Source organism: Leptonychotes weddellii, chromosome 7, assembly GCF_054177405.1.
Source record: "Leptonychotes weddellii isolate Sample4059 chromosome 7, ASM5417740v2, whole genome shotgun sequence".
NCBI lineage: Eukaryota > Metazoa > Chordata > Mammalia > Carnivora > Phocidae > Leptonychotes > Leptonychotes weddellii.
The window spans coordinates 59,491,797-59,507,985 of NC_138375.1; the positions used below are offsets into that span (position 1 = coordinate 59,491,797).

Here is a 16,189-nt window from a genome sequence, read left to right on the forward strand (position 1 = left end):
GACAGGGGAACTGGAAGTGAGGTAGGAAGAAAAGGAAACCAAAAGAGCGTACAAAATTAAGTTGCTGCTGGGAGCTACTGAGGTTCAATCCCACAGAGGAACTCTGGGAACTCTGGTGGAGAATGCACCCACCTAAGAGGTAGGAGGCTCAAGTATTTATCCCCCAACTTCCATTTTTCACTGGCTGAGGACTGCCTCAGGGGCCTAGGACCTGGCATTCCCAGGCTGTGCCACACACAAGTCTAGAGATGTGCTAAGGCAGACAGCTGCAAGTTCCTGCAATAGGACATTGTGGGTATGTAATAGAATGGTGAGTGCCCAGGGGAAATGGGCAAGGCACAGCCTCTGCCAGAGGGCTGCTGTAAGGATGAAAGGAAATTACACAACCACAATGCCTAACACAGAGAACTCCTCTTCCCCAATTTATGGTAATAGCTTGTGAAGTTCATGGAGATTTCTAGCTCTCCAAGAGTTGGCAACACCAGCAGAACATCTGCTTCCCATCTTTCAGAAGCAAAAACAAAACACAACAAAACGAAACAACCCAAAATCTAAGGGTCCTAGGTGAGCTCTAAATGCCCAGGGACCTAAACTTGTTGGGGAAGACTGGTAGTTGATGAAGCTAACGTAGTCAAGGGCTCACTCCTCTAAGAACTGTCTCCTCTTGCATCTGCACCCCATCTCTCTCTGGCTTTATCATCTCTCATCCAAACACTACTTATGACATACAAAACTAGCATCACATTAATAACTGCTGCCACTCACTCATCATCTTCTTCATGTGACAGATACTTTGCCTTTATACCCATTACCTTACTCCTTACAACCCCGTAAGTGTGATTTCCCCATTTTTTGGACAAGGAAACAAAGTCTCAGAGAGGTTAACCTGTATCAGAAGCAGGGGTTCAGACTCAGGTTGATGTGATACTCTTTCCACTGACTTTTTGTCTCTTCATTGTCTAACTAATGCCTCTCCCACAGTACCACTGGCACAGGGAGAATAAAACAAGTAGCCTTGGGCGCCTGGGTGGCTCAGTTGGTTAAGCGACTGCCTTCGGCTCAGGTCATGATCCTGGAGTCCCAGGATCGAGTCCCGCATCGGGTTCCCTGCTCGGCAGGGAGTCTGCTTCTCCCTCTGACCCTCCTCCCTCTCATGCTCTCTGTCTCTCATTCTCTCTCTCTCAAATAAATAAATAAAATCTTTAAAAAAAAAAACAAGTAGCCTTTTTCAAAGCCATGTTCTAGGGAGATTGCCCAGTTTTAAGCTAAAAACTGCACTTTCTAGAATCAGCCTTTTCCCTTTCTTCTCTTCAGGCAAAGAGATAAACATACTATCCCATTTATAATGTTCTACCTCCAATAAATTGCCATTTAATGAGAGAGACTAGTGAGAATGAAGTTGATGGGACAGAACTTACTAATAAACTACTTTTCGTTAGAAGGAAAATAATCAATACTAGAGTCAAAATAAAGCATTTTCTTTAGGGCTGAATATGAGGGGCACTGTGGTCTCACTGCCATGCACCAAAAGTGGCTTTATTTATTCCCCTGAGCCTTTGTTTCCTCACCTGAAAATTAGGGAGAATACTACCTACCTCACAGTTGCTGTGAGGATTAAATGAAGGTACATACATTACCTAAACCGTAGTAGTTCCTCAAAAAATTAATACCTATTATTTATGTGATCCTGGCCACAATGTTGGTGCCATCCAACACCAAAACATGGAAGAAATCATGAGCCTGCCATCCTGCTTTAACTCAAAGAGCTTGTGTGGATTGTCACAGGCAAGAAAACTATTTTAAAGGCCTATGCAGTGCCTTCCATCCCAGCTATCTGACCACCCCCTCCCAGTCTAACACATACCTCATTTTCATCTTAAAATCAAGAGAAAGGTAACTTTGAACTTGATGAATTGGAAGTTAGTAGAGTCTGAATGATGTTCCTATTTATCCTGTCCCAGGATCTTTCCTGGTTGGCAGCCACCTCCCACAGTCTTTTATTACATCTTCAAATCAGCTTGAGCCAAAGCTAGCTTTCTTAACGTCCTTGTTTGGTCATCTCCCTCAGATAGTTGCTTCTGCCATTCGATACCCTCTCATCTTTGAAGTCTGCAAGTACACTGCAGACAGACCACATCTTGTTCTGCAGTGAAAGCTCCTGGGCAGTGTGGTCAAGAATGTGTACTCCTCTACCAATATACTGAAATAGAAGTTATTTCCTGTTGCTGCTATGACCTTTGACAGCAAGAGAACTAATCTTGGCTCTAATAGATGAATATGCCTGGTATCCCCACTGGTTAATCTAGAAGAAAAATAATTGCATAGGAACTAGTAACAGAGCATTCACTTACAAATTCCTGGTAAGAATGGCAGGAGATATCCCTCAAAGGTCCTATGCTCTGGCTGAGAATTCTTAACTAGGTTATGCAGCAAAATGAAGTGACAGGCTGCTGAATGGTAGGGATAGCAAAATAAGAAGTTGGAGTTTGCCTTGGCGTCTTCCACAATGATGTCAGAAAAGGTGAAGGGAGTAACCACACAGTGCTCAGAATTGTGCACTATACATTCAGTGAATATAGGCAGTATGTCAAAGACCAGTAATGGAATTAATTTGGAAACATGTAATTTAGGATGTAATTTAGCTCCGCAATTTAAATATTCCCATCCCAAACCCTGCAACACAGAAGAAAAAAAAGGAAGATCTTCATCTTATTGAAATAAGATTTCATACAAACATAAATATATTTAAATTTTCTTTTAACTGTAAGTGAATCAGACTATTATAAAACAGAATACTATACACAATCGTCTGTATAGCTTATAGAAAACATCAAAACGAGAATGCTGAGTGGATGCTGGTGGTGAAAACTGCAGGGCCAAAACTTGCTCAACAATGAAACAGGGGCCACTAAGACTTAATGACCATGGCCCACCCCTATTGCTAATGGTTTTGTCAACGTCTGGACCCTAGAAATTCAGGGTTTTCTCCTTCTTCCTCTGCCTGCTTTGGTCCGTGTCCGGCTACCTGGCCGGACGGTAAGTTGCTTTTTAAAGTCCACTAAGCAATCTGTGGCTTCTGAAATGGAAACAAAAGACTTGATGGGAGACTCGTTTAAGTCGAGATGTGGAAGGGAACTCTGCATCTCTTTGCTGCAGCCTGCCTCTTCCATCCCTGGTGAGGGCACCCTAGAAAGAAGGGGGAAAAATTCAGAATTCAACACACACCTACTAATAAGCAATAAGTATGTGTCATGCATTGTACCAGAGGCTTTTACACACATTATTAGTTCATATAATCTTTGTAATAATCCAACCAGATTAAGTACTATCATTCCCCCTTTCACAGATAAGGACACTGGGTAAATCATATACCCAAAGCCACACAGTTAGATAGTGAGAGAATGAGAATTCAGACCCAAATTCCCAAACCTTTTTTTTTCCCCCTTAATTATTTTTTACCAAATTCCCAAACATCTTGAAATCTAGGTCAGAAGACCAGGGTGAGGAGGGAAGAATAAGTCACAGCTTCTGCACTCTGCCTGTTTTAACGCCATAAAACTGAACTAGCCATTTAATTCTTAGCCCAGATATGGTGGGGCGGGGGGGTGCAGCACAGAGAGGTCACACAGTTCCATGGTGATTTCTACTTTCAATAGTTTGAATATCACACTATACACAGAACCCAGGACCAGGCCTGCACTTTTCTAGAACTGCTGACAGCCGTACTTCAATGTATACCCCAATTCACCTGAAGCTTCCTGTTTCTGAAGACTTGGTCTTTATTTCTGCATCTGTAATGAGAGAGAAAAAGTAATAATGTTAATAGTGTTGTAATCATTACCACTTCTCATTGCTCATGTGCTTCCTGTGTTCTGGGCCCTGTTTTTCATCAGTCTTATACAGATCCCCATCCCCAGACCCATAAAATGTGAGCATTAGCATTCAACAGGCTCAGCTGCAAAAGTATCAAGGTGAACACTTTTGAATGAACAACCTCTGAATAATCTACTTCAAATCTGGACTTGAGGAACAAGGAGTTGCCAAGAGAAATCTGCCACCTGCAGAGATTCACAACATGCTGATCTAGAGGCAGCAGGCTATAGGGCTTGGAGACGCTGCCTTTTTATAGTCATCAGAAGGCAAAACAGATTTGCTTAGTGGAAATGAACTGTTACAACTAGAAGGTAAGCAAATCTCACCAGACTTAAGCAAACGCTTCTCTTCCATCTGCATCTAGTGAATTTTAACAACAGCAACTAATAACAACAGTAATCATAGCAGCTAACATTTATCAAGAGCCTGCTTATGCCAGGGAATATGTTTGGAACTTTACTAGATATAATCCTTAAAATCTATGAAGTTGGTATTACTAACCTTATGCAATGCTCTTAACCAATCCACTCTACTGTTCCCTAAATACTAGGCACAAAGAGACAGAGTTACTTCCTACAATCCCTCAGGAATGTAGGCTGGGACACTGAACTAAAAGTAACAAATGATGCACAAAACAATAGGAGGAGGAAGAAATGTCTGCATGTCTGGTTTTCCAAGCCTGTTTCTGTGGAAGGTATTTGGGGCTTGTGTCATTCCCTTGTGATTTGGAAATTTTTTTTTCTTAACAGCAACTCCTAAAAATTCAGGCTTTATAAAGCCTGAAATGAAATACATGATGAACAATACAGGGTATGTCCTTACCATCTTCAGGGAGATATAACCTAGACTGAGTCTCAAAGTCTGGCTAATGGGTCAAATGTACACCCACATAACTCCAACAAATAGTGAATTGGCAGTGGCTATTTTTACTGGAAGGCCTGCGACATAAGCTCAGAAAACTGGTCCTGGGGTCTTCACCTGCAGTCTTGTGCTCAGATTGTTCCAAGAGACTGAGGAGCCGGCCTTCACTGCGGTTTTTTTCCTATGACAGAGAAAAACAGATGAAAGGGTTATCTCATGGCAGAGAATCTAAAATACAACTTCCTTAGCCCAGATCACACTTGTCTCCAGGAGAGAAGGAATGTAGGACATAGCTCTAGAAAAGTCTTTTGCTTTCTAATATATGAGGGTATACAAGTAAAAATACAAACTGTGATGACGAACAATACATTTTCATGCCAAGAATATTATACAAGAATGGATAACCAGAGTCAAGGCAAATTATTCCACCAAGATCATATTAAAGAACAGTAGCCTTTGACCTATGATAGATTTAGAGAGATTTAAAATAGAAAATAAGAGTTTCAAGGTAGCTTCTAGAGACAGTGATGTCAGAAGAATAAACTGGCTCTATGATATAGGCACTTACTTATGAGCCCCAACTCCAAATCACTACCTCAAAATCACCCCATTAATACAGGGGTCCCTTTCTTTTGTCATGACAGATAATGGCTTATCCATCTTAGTGTGCAGTGATTACTAAGTGAGTAAGCCTAGAATATGGAGCTGCTGCTTTATCTTTGATCTCTAAGCCAAGATTTGCTCTTCCTGATCTCTAATTGCAAAGCCCAGACAGCACATTCATCTTCCCAGTGACCAGGGGCCAGACCTCACAGCTTCCTAAGACCAGGTACACAAGGTGCTAAACAGAGTTGATCTCAAATATGTTCCTGGCAGTGGGGGTATGGTTGGATATCCTTTCTGGAAAGGAATTTGGTGGTACATTTCAACAGATTTTAAAATGTTTATATGCATTCCCCTATGAGTTCCACTTTAGGAAATCTAAGAAATAGTCAGTGGTACGCAGATTAATGGTTCAAATACAATCTTTTTTTTTTTTTTTTTAAGATTTTATTTATTTATTTGAGAGAGAGAGAATGAGAGACAGAGAGCATGAGAGGGAGGAGGGTCAGAGGGAGAAGCAGACTCCCCGCCGAGCAGGGAGCCCGATGTGGGACTCGATCCCGGGACTCCAGGATCATGACCCGAGCCGAAGGCAGTCGCTCAACCAACTGAGCCACCCAGGCGCCCCAAATACAATCTTATAATACAAAAGAATTGGAAAGAACCTGAATGTCCAATAATATGAGAATGGTTAAATGACTTCTGTGTGATACAAACATTAAGAGTAATTTTTAAAAAGTTTGAAAATAAACCCAGGAAGGTGTCTATGCTATAATGTTAAGTTTATACACACACACACACACACAAACACACACGCACACATACATATGGTCTCAACTACATTAAAAATGCATAGAAAAAAAAAGAAAATAGGCCAAAATACTAAAAGTTGTTATCTCTAAGTAGCTAAATTGTGGGAGATAATTTCCCGATTCTTTATACTTTTTTTGGAATTTCCTATATTTCCTACAGTGAGCATGTATTACTTTTTAATTAAAAGAAAATATAATTTTAAAACAAAATCTTGTTTCTAGATAAGCAGAAAAGGAAGAAGCTAGGGAAAAAAAAGCAAAAAAAAAAAAAAAAGGGAGGGAAGGTGGGTAAAACATTCCATACACACCTTTGGGTTCCTCAGCTGCTGCTGCTGCTTCTCCTCCATAGCTGAGCATACCTTCCCACTCTCTTCAGGCCCAGCTCCTTGGTCACCCCTTGCAAGCTGGAGACAGGATTCTACATGACTCTGGTACTCTCTGAATGGGACCACGGATTTACAGAGATAACACTTCTCATTCCTAGCCAATCAGAAGAAAGGAGAAAGTTTTTAGATATTTTAAGATTTGCTTTTAAGTTTTAAGATTTGCTTTTGCCTCTGGGCTCCTGGATATATCTCAAATTGTGTTTTTATGTTACTCTCTCTCAATTGTGTTTTTACGTTATTCTGTGGAGGAGACATGTCAACCAATGCAGATTCGCTCAGCGGGATCACCAATAAAACTAACCCTACGCCAATCAAAAGGACTGAGTGATTAGCAGTTTTCCCTGGCTGTTTCTCCGTATCCTGCTGTTGCAGCAGTGGGATGGTAATGAAATCAGTTCTTCTAACTATCTCAAACAATGCTGATTGCTCTTCAGACATAAAATATTCTGTCAAACTCTTCTGAAATTAAGTGTAATAGTTTTTTCAAAGGAAAGTTAAAATTTAGACCGAAAGGGGAACACCAAGAGCATTAAATCAAGATGACATTTTTACCAGGGTGGATGAACTTGTCTGATTAGTAAATTATGTCTGTATGCTGACTTCCCTAATTCTACAACCTGCAAGATCAACTAGGAAGTTACCAAAACCATGTGGTTCTGCCAGAGGCTTTTGCGCAACTTCATATACATAGTTATTTTTATCTTTTTAAAACAGTAGAATCTGTAGAAAGAGGGGAAATTGTGTCCTTGAAATAAGGTTTATTGGGCATCAGTGAAAATGGAATCACAGGGGACAAAGGAAGAAAATGAACATTCATTAAGTATTTTCTCTGTGGTAAGAACTGGTACAAAGGCCTTTAAACACAATTTCTCAATTAATTCTTTTGCCCTATTAAGAAGGTACTATTCTCCCCAAGGTCCTATACCTAATAAATTCAGAAGCCAGGTCTGCTTGATTCTTAAGATCAACTTAGTTTTAAGAAGCTAAAGACAACTTTCCAAAGCTTGCTATTTTAGACTTCTCTTTCTGGCCATTACTATTCAGTTACTATACAGCAAAAGAGATCTGAATTAGCTCTAAGGAAAACTTTCTCTGGAGGTCTTCAAAAACAGGAGCAAAAAACTGCCTTATGAGAAAAGCTAGACCAGTGTACCTTTAAAATTTTATGAATTAATGCAAAAATCATATATTAATCCCCTACTACATGTGAGACAGCAGCACTGTGGAAGGAGCTTAAGTTTTTGAGTCAGGTAGGCTTTGCCAGTTCTGGCCACATGATCTTAACCAGTTATTTATAATTTCCCTTCAATTTCCTTATCTATTAAAAAGAAAGAAGAAAGAAAAAGAAAGAAAGAAAGGAAGAAAGGAAGAAAAAAAGAAAGAATAACTATCTTATCAGCTATTGTGAGAGGTACAAAGTAAATCAAACACTTAGCACAGTGGCTGGTATATAACATTAGGTGTTCGACAAACAGCTATTACTGTTACTGCTCTCTCAGATGCATTTTACTAGATGCTGAGGATATAAACATGAATGAAGTCATGTATCTGCCTTCAAATAATTCACAGTCTACCTAGGAAGACAGAAATATCAAAAAAGAAAAAAAAATTACTGCAATATGGTGCGATGAATACAGTCCTAGACAAATGTCCACATGACACGATTCCAAAAGGAACAAGTGATCAGCTCTGCTCAACTGGATTACAGAAAGCAGGCATGAAATTTAGGGTCTAAAATCTGTATTTCAAAGATAAACATTTCTGCCTAATGACTAATTGATTTAACGTTGTGTTGGTAATGTCTTTATTTTCAGAAGGCATCACTTATACCCAACCACCCCTTAGAATGTACTTTCTTAGTCAAGCTGCAACCCACAACCCAAGGAAGTCACCTATGTTGCCCAACCTTTTGCAACTCAACTTCTGTACTATTATACCGCAAAATAGTTCACTGCTTCCCCAAAGTACCCAATACCAATACACAAATTCAAAGAAAACAGAAAGCTAAGAGCAATGAAGAAATGGAATGGGTGGCAGGACTTTTTTAGGGTAATTAAAAAAGATACAGAGGCCACCTGCACTGACATAAATTGGGAATAAGAAAAATAAATTCAGACATCAAAGCAATGAAGTGATTGGAAAACCAGGGTAGGAGAGGAATGGGTCTCTTTATTCAGTCCAAACAATGGTATGTTAAAAGAGCTCCAAGAACACAGCATTACCTACTTACTTGTCAATGTCTAGGGAAGTCTGGACAGCTGTCCCACTGTCACTCTTGCTCTTGGCCTCTTTTTGTCTCCGAGTCAACACTTTCAACAAAAAAAGGAGGGGAAGGGAGGCGAAGGGAGGGAGAAAGAGAGAGGAAGGAAGGACGAGGGGGAGGGAGGAAGGGAGGGAGGGGAGGAAGGGAGAGAGAGGGAGGGAGGATGGGTGGAGGAGTGGGGAGAGGGAAGGAGGGAGTGAGGGAGGGAGGGAGAGAAAGGAAGAAAGAGAGAGAGGGGGAGGGAGGGAAGGTGGGTAAGGGAGAGAGAGGGAAGGAGGAAGGGAGGGGTAGGAAGAAAACCGTTAGTTGGCAGTAGACTCCAAATATAAAAGACAAAATGTATGGGAAGAAGCAAAGTTTAAAATCCTATTCCAAGGGCACCTGAGTGGCTCAGTCTTTAAGCGTCTGCCTTCAACTCAGGTCATGATCCCAGGGTCCCGGGATCGAGCCCTGCATCGGGCTCTCTGCTCAGCAGAAAGTCTGCTTCTCCCTCTGCCCCTCCCCTGCTTGTGCGTGCGTGTGTGTGTGTGTGTGTGTGTGTGTGTGCTCTCTCTCTCTCTCTCAAATAAATAAAATCTTTTAAAAAATAAATAAATAAAATAAAATCCTATTCCACTGGAAGAAGTGCACTATGTGGGAAACCTCTGCCTTTCTAGCAAAGAGAGTAACACCTGTAATGTATTGCCTGAAATTGCCAGCCACAAGATATTCCTGTATTTGCTAATGAGATCTTTTTATCCCCCGTTGCCATGAGATCTAAAGATCTAGTCAAGGCGCACCCGGCTGGCACAGTCAGTTAAGCGTCCGACTCTTGGTTTCAGCTCAGGCTGTGATCTCAGGGTTGTGAGATGGAGCCCAAAGGGTCTGCTTGTCCCTCTCCCTCTGCCCCTCCCCCCGCTCATGCTCAGGAGCACACACTCTCTCTAAAATAAATAAAATCTTTTAAAAATATTTTTTTAATTAAAAAAAAATAAAGATCTAGTCCACATAAGGAAAGGTTTTGTGTAATATCCCAACTAGCAGCACTCAATCCCTTTATACTTTCCCAACCAAAATTCTGTCTGGTGTGACTACACACTGCAATGAGGTGTTCTATGACATACATAGCTACATCTATCTGAGTACCCATATTAGCTCCAATCTTTACTCTACAAAGTGCTCCAATTACAAGAGAGGAAACAAGTTCACAATGGTAACACAACCAGTTTTTCCCACTACATTAGGACTACCTCCCAGTGCTAGTGAGTATAGACAGCTTTAGCCCAGGTGGCATACCAATACTTTGTCTCATACCAAAAGGCATCTATTTATAAAATAAGTCTCTTAAAAGATCTTGGAGGTTAATCAACTGTTTTCTAGTCTTCATTCCCTGCAATAACAAGAAAAAGTATAACCATCTCACTTCAAATCTTGCCTTCTTCGTGACTTGAAATCCCCATGCCAGAGAATTTAGGAAGCTTATCAGTTCACAAAATAATTTAGGTTGTAAAGCACTGATCTAGTCCAAGAGTCAGAAAACTTTTTCTCTAAAGGGCCACATAGCAAATACTTTAGGCTTGGCAGGCCATATGGTCTCTGTCACACAACCCAACTCTACACTGTAATAGAAGGCAGCCATAGACAACACATAAATAAGGGGTGTGGTATGTTCCAATAAAACTACAGAAACAGATGTCTGGCTGGATTTGGCCCCCAGCTGTTCATAGTTTGCCTACCCTTCTAGCCAACCTTCTACTCATAAAAAATGCCTTCTATAAGCATCCCCAACAAGTAATCATACAGTCTCAACTTGATTATATCCATTCACTGAGGGGAATTCATTTCCTCCTAGGGAAACTCATTCTATTGCTACACAACAATCCAGCTCAATCTGTATTTACTGGGGGCTGTATGAGTAAGTTTACCCCCTTTTCCATAAGTCAGCTCGCTCTTTGAACACTTAAGCTACATTACAATCTTAGATTTACTCAGTTGTCTGCTGAAATGTAACCTCCTTCAAAGCAGGGACTATATCTAGTCATTAATCCAATCTCTAATGACTGCAGAAACTTTTTGATTGCCTAGGTTAATTCTAATCCTTGTAACAATCCTCTAGATTGGTATTATTATTCTGCCCTACTTTAAAGGTATGGAACATGGGGCACCTGGGTGGCTCAGTTGATTAAGCAGCTATCTTCAGCTCAGATCCAGATCTCAGGGTCCTGGGATCGAGTCCCGAATCAGGTTCCCTGCTCAGCGGGGAGTCTGCTTCTCCCTCTCCCCTTCCCCCTCTCGTGCTCCCTCTCTAATAAAAAAATAAAATCTTAAAAAAAAATAAAAATAAAGGTATGGAACAAACTCAAGAGGCACTGACTTTGCCAAGCTAGCACAAACGGTAAAGTGGTAGAACCCAGGATAGATATAGATCAGTCTGATTTCCTATACCCAAGTTTTACATTCCTAGTTGACCTCCTTTACATACACCCCGATCTGTCAGTCTCTCTCTATATGTGTGTGGAACCCAAAAATGGGCCAAATGCTCAACAAGCAGTCTGACCAGTTGAGAGAACACAAGAACCACAAACTAACCCACTGAGACTCATATTCTACTAATCCAGCCAGGGCTGTATTTGCTTTATTGACAATCTTAAACTGAGCTTAAAGGTAATTAAGATCCATCCCCTACCCTTCCAAATTATCTTCAAATAAAATATTATTAAGACAAGTCTCCTAATTCTATACTTGGTTAACTAAGTTGTTAGTTATTTCCCCCCTTAAACACAGGACTTTATATTTATCCTTGTTCTTTTCAGCTGAACATTCTAGTCTGTTGATATCATCTGCAGTCTTGATTCTGTCATCTGATGTTATCAGCTCTCTTTTCCAGCTTTGTGTCATCTGCATATATGACAAGCATGCTTTCTACATCTTCATCCAAGTCAATGGGAAAATAGTTATAATAAATGACATGGCCAAGGACAGAAACCTGTGGCATTTTACTAGATAAGCCTGTCTTCTTCTTCCTGGTCCAAATTTCCTTTAAATACTTAATCAAGCAAATATTTATTGAGAATCTTCAACATGCAAGTAATTTGTGGATATATAGGAAATTATGTGGTAGGGTCCTTGCTTTTTTTTTTTTTTTTTAAGATTTTATCCATTTATTTGACAGAGAGAGAGAGAAAGAGAGAAAACAAGCAGGGGGAGCCACAGAGGGAGAGGGAGAAACAGGCTCTGAGCAGGGAGCCCAACGTGGGGATCGATCCCAGCACCCTGGGATCATGACCTAAGCCGAAGGTAGACACTTAACCGACTGAGCCATCCAGGTGCCCCACGGTCCTTGCTTTTAAGGAGCTTACAATTTACTAGGCGAGATAGCACATACACTAAATAACTGTAACACAAAGTGTAAAAAGATATGCATAATAAAACAAGATCATATACACAAGCAACTTTTTTTTTCCCCTCCCTTCCTCCTTCCCCTCATAAGCAACTATTAATAGTGTTTGTCTCTGGGGAGGATGACAGGGACACTTGGGGAATGCAATAGGAGGGAGGCATACTTTTGCACTATATACTTTTCTGTACTGTTGAATTAAAAATTAAAAGGGAAGAAAAAAGAGACCAAATTATAGAGAGGTCTTGGGTACAAGTTAAAAGTACACTATTTCTAAGGTTCCTTCCAACCCAGAGATTTTAGAAGTAAAAAGAAAGTACTATAAGAGATAAACATCCTGGACATAGCTGTATAACCACCTTCAAATCCACCTCCTATTCTATCAGCCAGTCCACATTTCTCAATCTTATGTATAAGGACTTCATGAGAGATTTTATCAAGTGCCTTGCTGAAATCAATTCTCAAAAGGTTGGCACCTCACGGATTAAAGAAACCTTTTTTTTTTTTTAAAGATTTTATTTATTTATCTGAGAGAGAGAGAATGAGAGAGAGCACATGAGAGGGGGGAGGGTCAGAGGGAGAAGCAGACTCCCTGCCGAGCAGGGAGCCCGATGCGGGACTCGATCCAGGGACTCCAGGATCATGACCTGAGCCGAAGGCAGTCGCTTAACCAACTGAGCCACCCAGGCGCCCTAAAGAAACCTTTAAAGGGTCGTTTATTTCCCCCCTCTCTCTTTCTATTTGTCCTCCATCTTGACTACCAAGTATTTTTCTGAAAGAAATACTTGGAAAGCACTGCACAGGCAAGGCTGGCAAAAGAATTAATTGCTTCTAGCACTTATATCCCTATTGCACTTAGCACATTTCTGTTGTTATTTGTTTATATGTCTTCTTCTACACCATACAACTTTCTGAATTCAGAGATTCTGGGTTTTGTTTCTTCAGCATCCTCAGCAGAGTCCAGCATTGATTAGATGCTAATAAATATGTGCCAAATTAAATCACAGCAATGGATTTAAAAAAGCTCTTGTTTTATGAGGACATTCTCTGTGCCAGGGACTTTATAAACATAATTTCTAATCTTTAAAACAATTCTATAAGGCATATATGATTATCTGTATTTTATTTTATTTATTTATTTATTTTTAAGATTTTATTTATTTATTTGAGACAGAGAGAATGAGAGAGAGAGAGCACATGAGAGGGGGGAGGGTCAGAGGGAGAAGCAGCCTCCCAGCCGAGCAGGGAGCCCGATGCGGGACTCGATCCAGGGACTCCAGGATCATGACCTGAGCCGAAAGCAGTCGCTTAACCAACTGAGCCACCCAGGCGCCCTATCTGTATTTTATAGATGATGAAATATTAAATAACCTCATCAAGATCACAAAGCTAAAACAACAACAACAAAGAAACATGGCACCAGGAACATAGTACAAGTCTAACTTTACAGAAGCATATGTTGGGGCATCTGGCTAGCTTAGGTGGTGGAGTGTGTAACTCTTAATCTCAGAGTTGTGGGTTCAAGCCCCATGCTGGGTGTAAAGATTACTTAAAAATAAAATCTTAAAAAATAAAATAAATATAAAATAAAATAAAGAAGCATATGTTGTTTTACAAGAGCACAATGCCTTTCCTGGGAAATAAGAAGGTAACGGATGGGAAAAGAAAAAGTTGTTAAGTGGTAAATGAGTGGGCAAGTGGAAAAGGGAGAGATTTGGCAGGTGGCTGAAAACTACATGCTAATTTTATTATTAAATATTATGATCAGAGTGAACTGGACTGGACCCTGCAGCTATATTTTCCCTTTGAAACATATTACCCTACGAAGGGGCATGAAGGTATATGTTGTTCTAAAGGAGCCTCCTACTTTAGTTTCTGAGGGCTGAGATACCCATTTCAAAGAGCTGCAGGAAGAAATTTCAGTACGAAACTTAAGTCCAAAAACCTAACTACTGATGACAACAGCCAAAGATTTCAAAAGGGAACAATGGAGTCTGAGGACAACTACCAGAAAAGCAACTACCAGGTAGGAAGGATAGAACAGAAAGGAGGGATATCACTGAGAGATGAGAGAGTCACTATAAACCTACAACCATTAACTCAGGACTTTATATAACACTGGATGGAAAACATCCTAAGGAGCTGTGCTTGGGACTTGGCTTGGCACTGTTAATACATAAAAGAAGCAGCAACACCTAGCAGAATAAAGTGCACTGACTTTAGAGTTGTCCAAGTTGGGATTCTACTAGCTGTGTTGCCTTGGGCAAGTTACTTAACCTGAGTATCAGTCGACTTACCTACAAAATGAGAAAACAGCATCTACCCTCATAGGTTTTGGTAAAGATCGTATCAGATAATCCAAATAAACTGTAATAGTGTCCAGCCCACAGAAAGCCCTCAGCAAACATTTGTTATTATTATATAATTCCCATTATTATTCCAGATTTATTTCTTAGCTTTATCCAAAGATTTAAGACTACCCTTAGAACCAGTGCCCAGTTTATCTATAAATTAGGTTAGGTCTTAATCTTTAGTTCTCATACTAATTTGTACAAACAGAATGGTCAAGTAAATAACCAAAGCCTTACAGAACAATCATCAATACTATGTAAACATTTGTTTCTACACTGTTTCCAGAATCCAAAGAAGACAAGCAGTCAAAAATAAAGACATGTGGGGGTGCCTGGGTGCCTCAGCCTTTAAGCATCTGCCTTGGGCTCAGTTCATGATCCCAGGGTCCTGGGATCGAGCCCCAAGTCGGGCTCCCTGCTCAGCATAGACTCTGCTTGTCCCTCTCCCTCTGCCCCTCCCCCTTGCTCATGTTCTCTCTTTCTCTCAAATAAATAACTCAAATAAAAACATGTGGCCTAGAACTGTAAACAGTGAAGATGATGGCTCCTTGAGGAGAGTGGATATTACATATACAAAGAAGAGAGATTTGGGCGCCTGGGTGGCTCAGATGGTTAAGCGTCTGCCTTCGGCTCAGGTCATGATCTCAGGGTCCTGGGATCGAGTCCCACATCAGGCTTCCTGCTCCTTGGGAGCCTGCTTCTCCCTCTGCCTCTCTCTCTCTCTGTCTCTCATGAATAAATAAATAAAATCTTTAAAAAATAAAAAAAAAAAGAAGAGAGATTTGGCAGAATGACAGTCTATTCAGTCTGTCTCTCTCAAACTCAAAACCATCTCAGCAGAAAAAATGGGAGGCCACAGGGGCGCCTGGGTGGCTCAGTTGGTTAAGCATCTGCCTTCCGCTCAGGTCATGATCCTGGGATCCTGGGGTCCTGGGATCAAGCCCCACGACCAGCTCCCTGCTCAGCAGGGAGTCTGCTTCTCCCCTCCTTTTGACCCTCCCCCATGCTCTCGCACACTCTCTAATGAATAAATTAAAAAATTGTAAAAAAAGAAAAAAAAAGGGGAGGCCACAGAATTGTGTATGGTCCTGCTAAGACTAACCATCCTCCAGCCTAGCATTTCCTCAGCGGGAGGTAAGAGAAAGAAGGGAAGGCTTGTTCCACCTGCATGATGCCTGTCTCAGTGTTACCAGCCTCTCCTAAAAGACTAGTCCCAACAAAAAGGCCATCATTAGAATTATCTACCATTTTCTGAGACATGTGGCTATTTAAATTTAAATCTTAATTAGAATTAAATAAAATTTAAAATTCAGTTTCTCAGTCCCATGAGGCGTGATGACACAATCCGGTCCATTGCAGTGTTCCTGTTGCCTCAAGGACTTTTAACATTTGTTTTGAGTAGATCCCTGGTGATGATTTCTTTCAGTGTTAGTATATGCGAAAAGTCTCTATTTCATCTTTTAAATTTTTTTTTTTTAAAGATTTTATTTATTTATTTGAGAGAGAGAATGAGATAGAGAGAGCATGAGAGTGGGGAGGGTCAGGGGGAGAAGCAGACTCCCTGCTGAGCAGGGAGCCCGATGTGGGACTCGATCCCAGGACTCCAGGATCATGACCTGAGCCAAAGGCAGTCGCTTAACCAACTGAGCCACCCAGGCGCCCTC

At 40.8% G+C, this 16,189-nt stretch overlaps 1 protein-coding gene and 1 long non-coding RNA gene across 7 annotated transcripts in view; both read right to left on the minus strand.

The window, feature by feature from the left end:
* Nucleotides 1-2,740: 2,740 nt before the first annotated feature.
* UIMC1 (ubiquitin interaction motif containing 1) overlaps nucleotides 2,741-16,189 on the minus strand; it is a 156,663-nt gene continuing 143,214 nt past the window's right edge. For all 6 annotated transcript variants that reach the window (XM_081826396.1, XM_081826400.1, XM_081826395.1 and 3 more), the window contains 5 exons: nucleotides 8,766-8,844; nucleotides 6,458-6,629; nucleotides 4,852-4,915; nucleotides 3,749-3,791; nucleotides 2,741-3,186 (listed from right to left, as the gene is read on the minus strand). In XM_081826396.1, coding sequence (XP_081682522.1) covers nucleotides 2,976-3,186; nucleotides 3,749-3,791; nucleotides 4,852-4,915; nucleotides 6,458-6,629; nucleotides 8,766-8,844 — 569 coding nt within the window. In that variant the 3' untranslated portion in view covers nucleotides 2,741-2,975. The remainder of the gene's footprint in view (nucleotides 3,187-3,748; nucleotides 3,792-4,851; nucleotides 4,916-6,457; nucleotides 6,630-8,765; nucleotides 8,845-16,189) is intronic.
* LOC145722616 (uncharacterized) lies at nucleotides 9,766-16,181 on the minus strand. The gene is made up of 2 exons (XR_014147004.1): nucleotides 12,877-16,181; nucleotides 9,766-12,668 (listed from the first exon to the last, which is right to left on the minus strand). It is a non-coding gene; the product is annotated as an uncharacterized LOC145722616 (long non-coding RNA).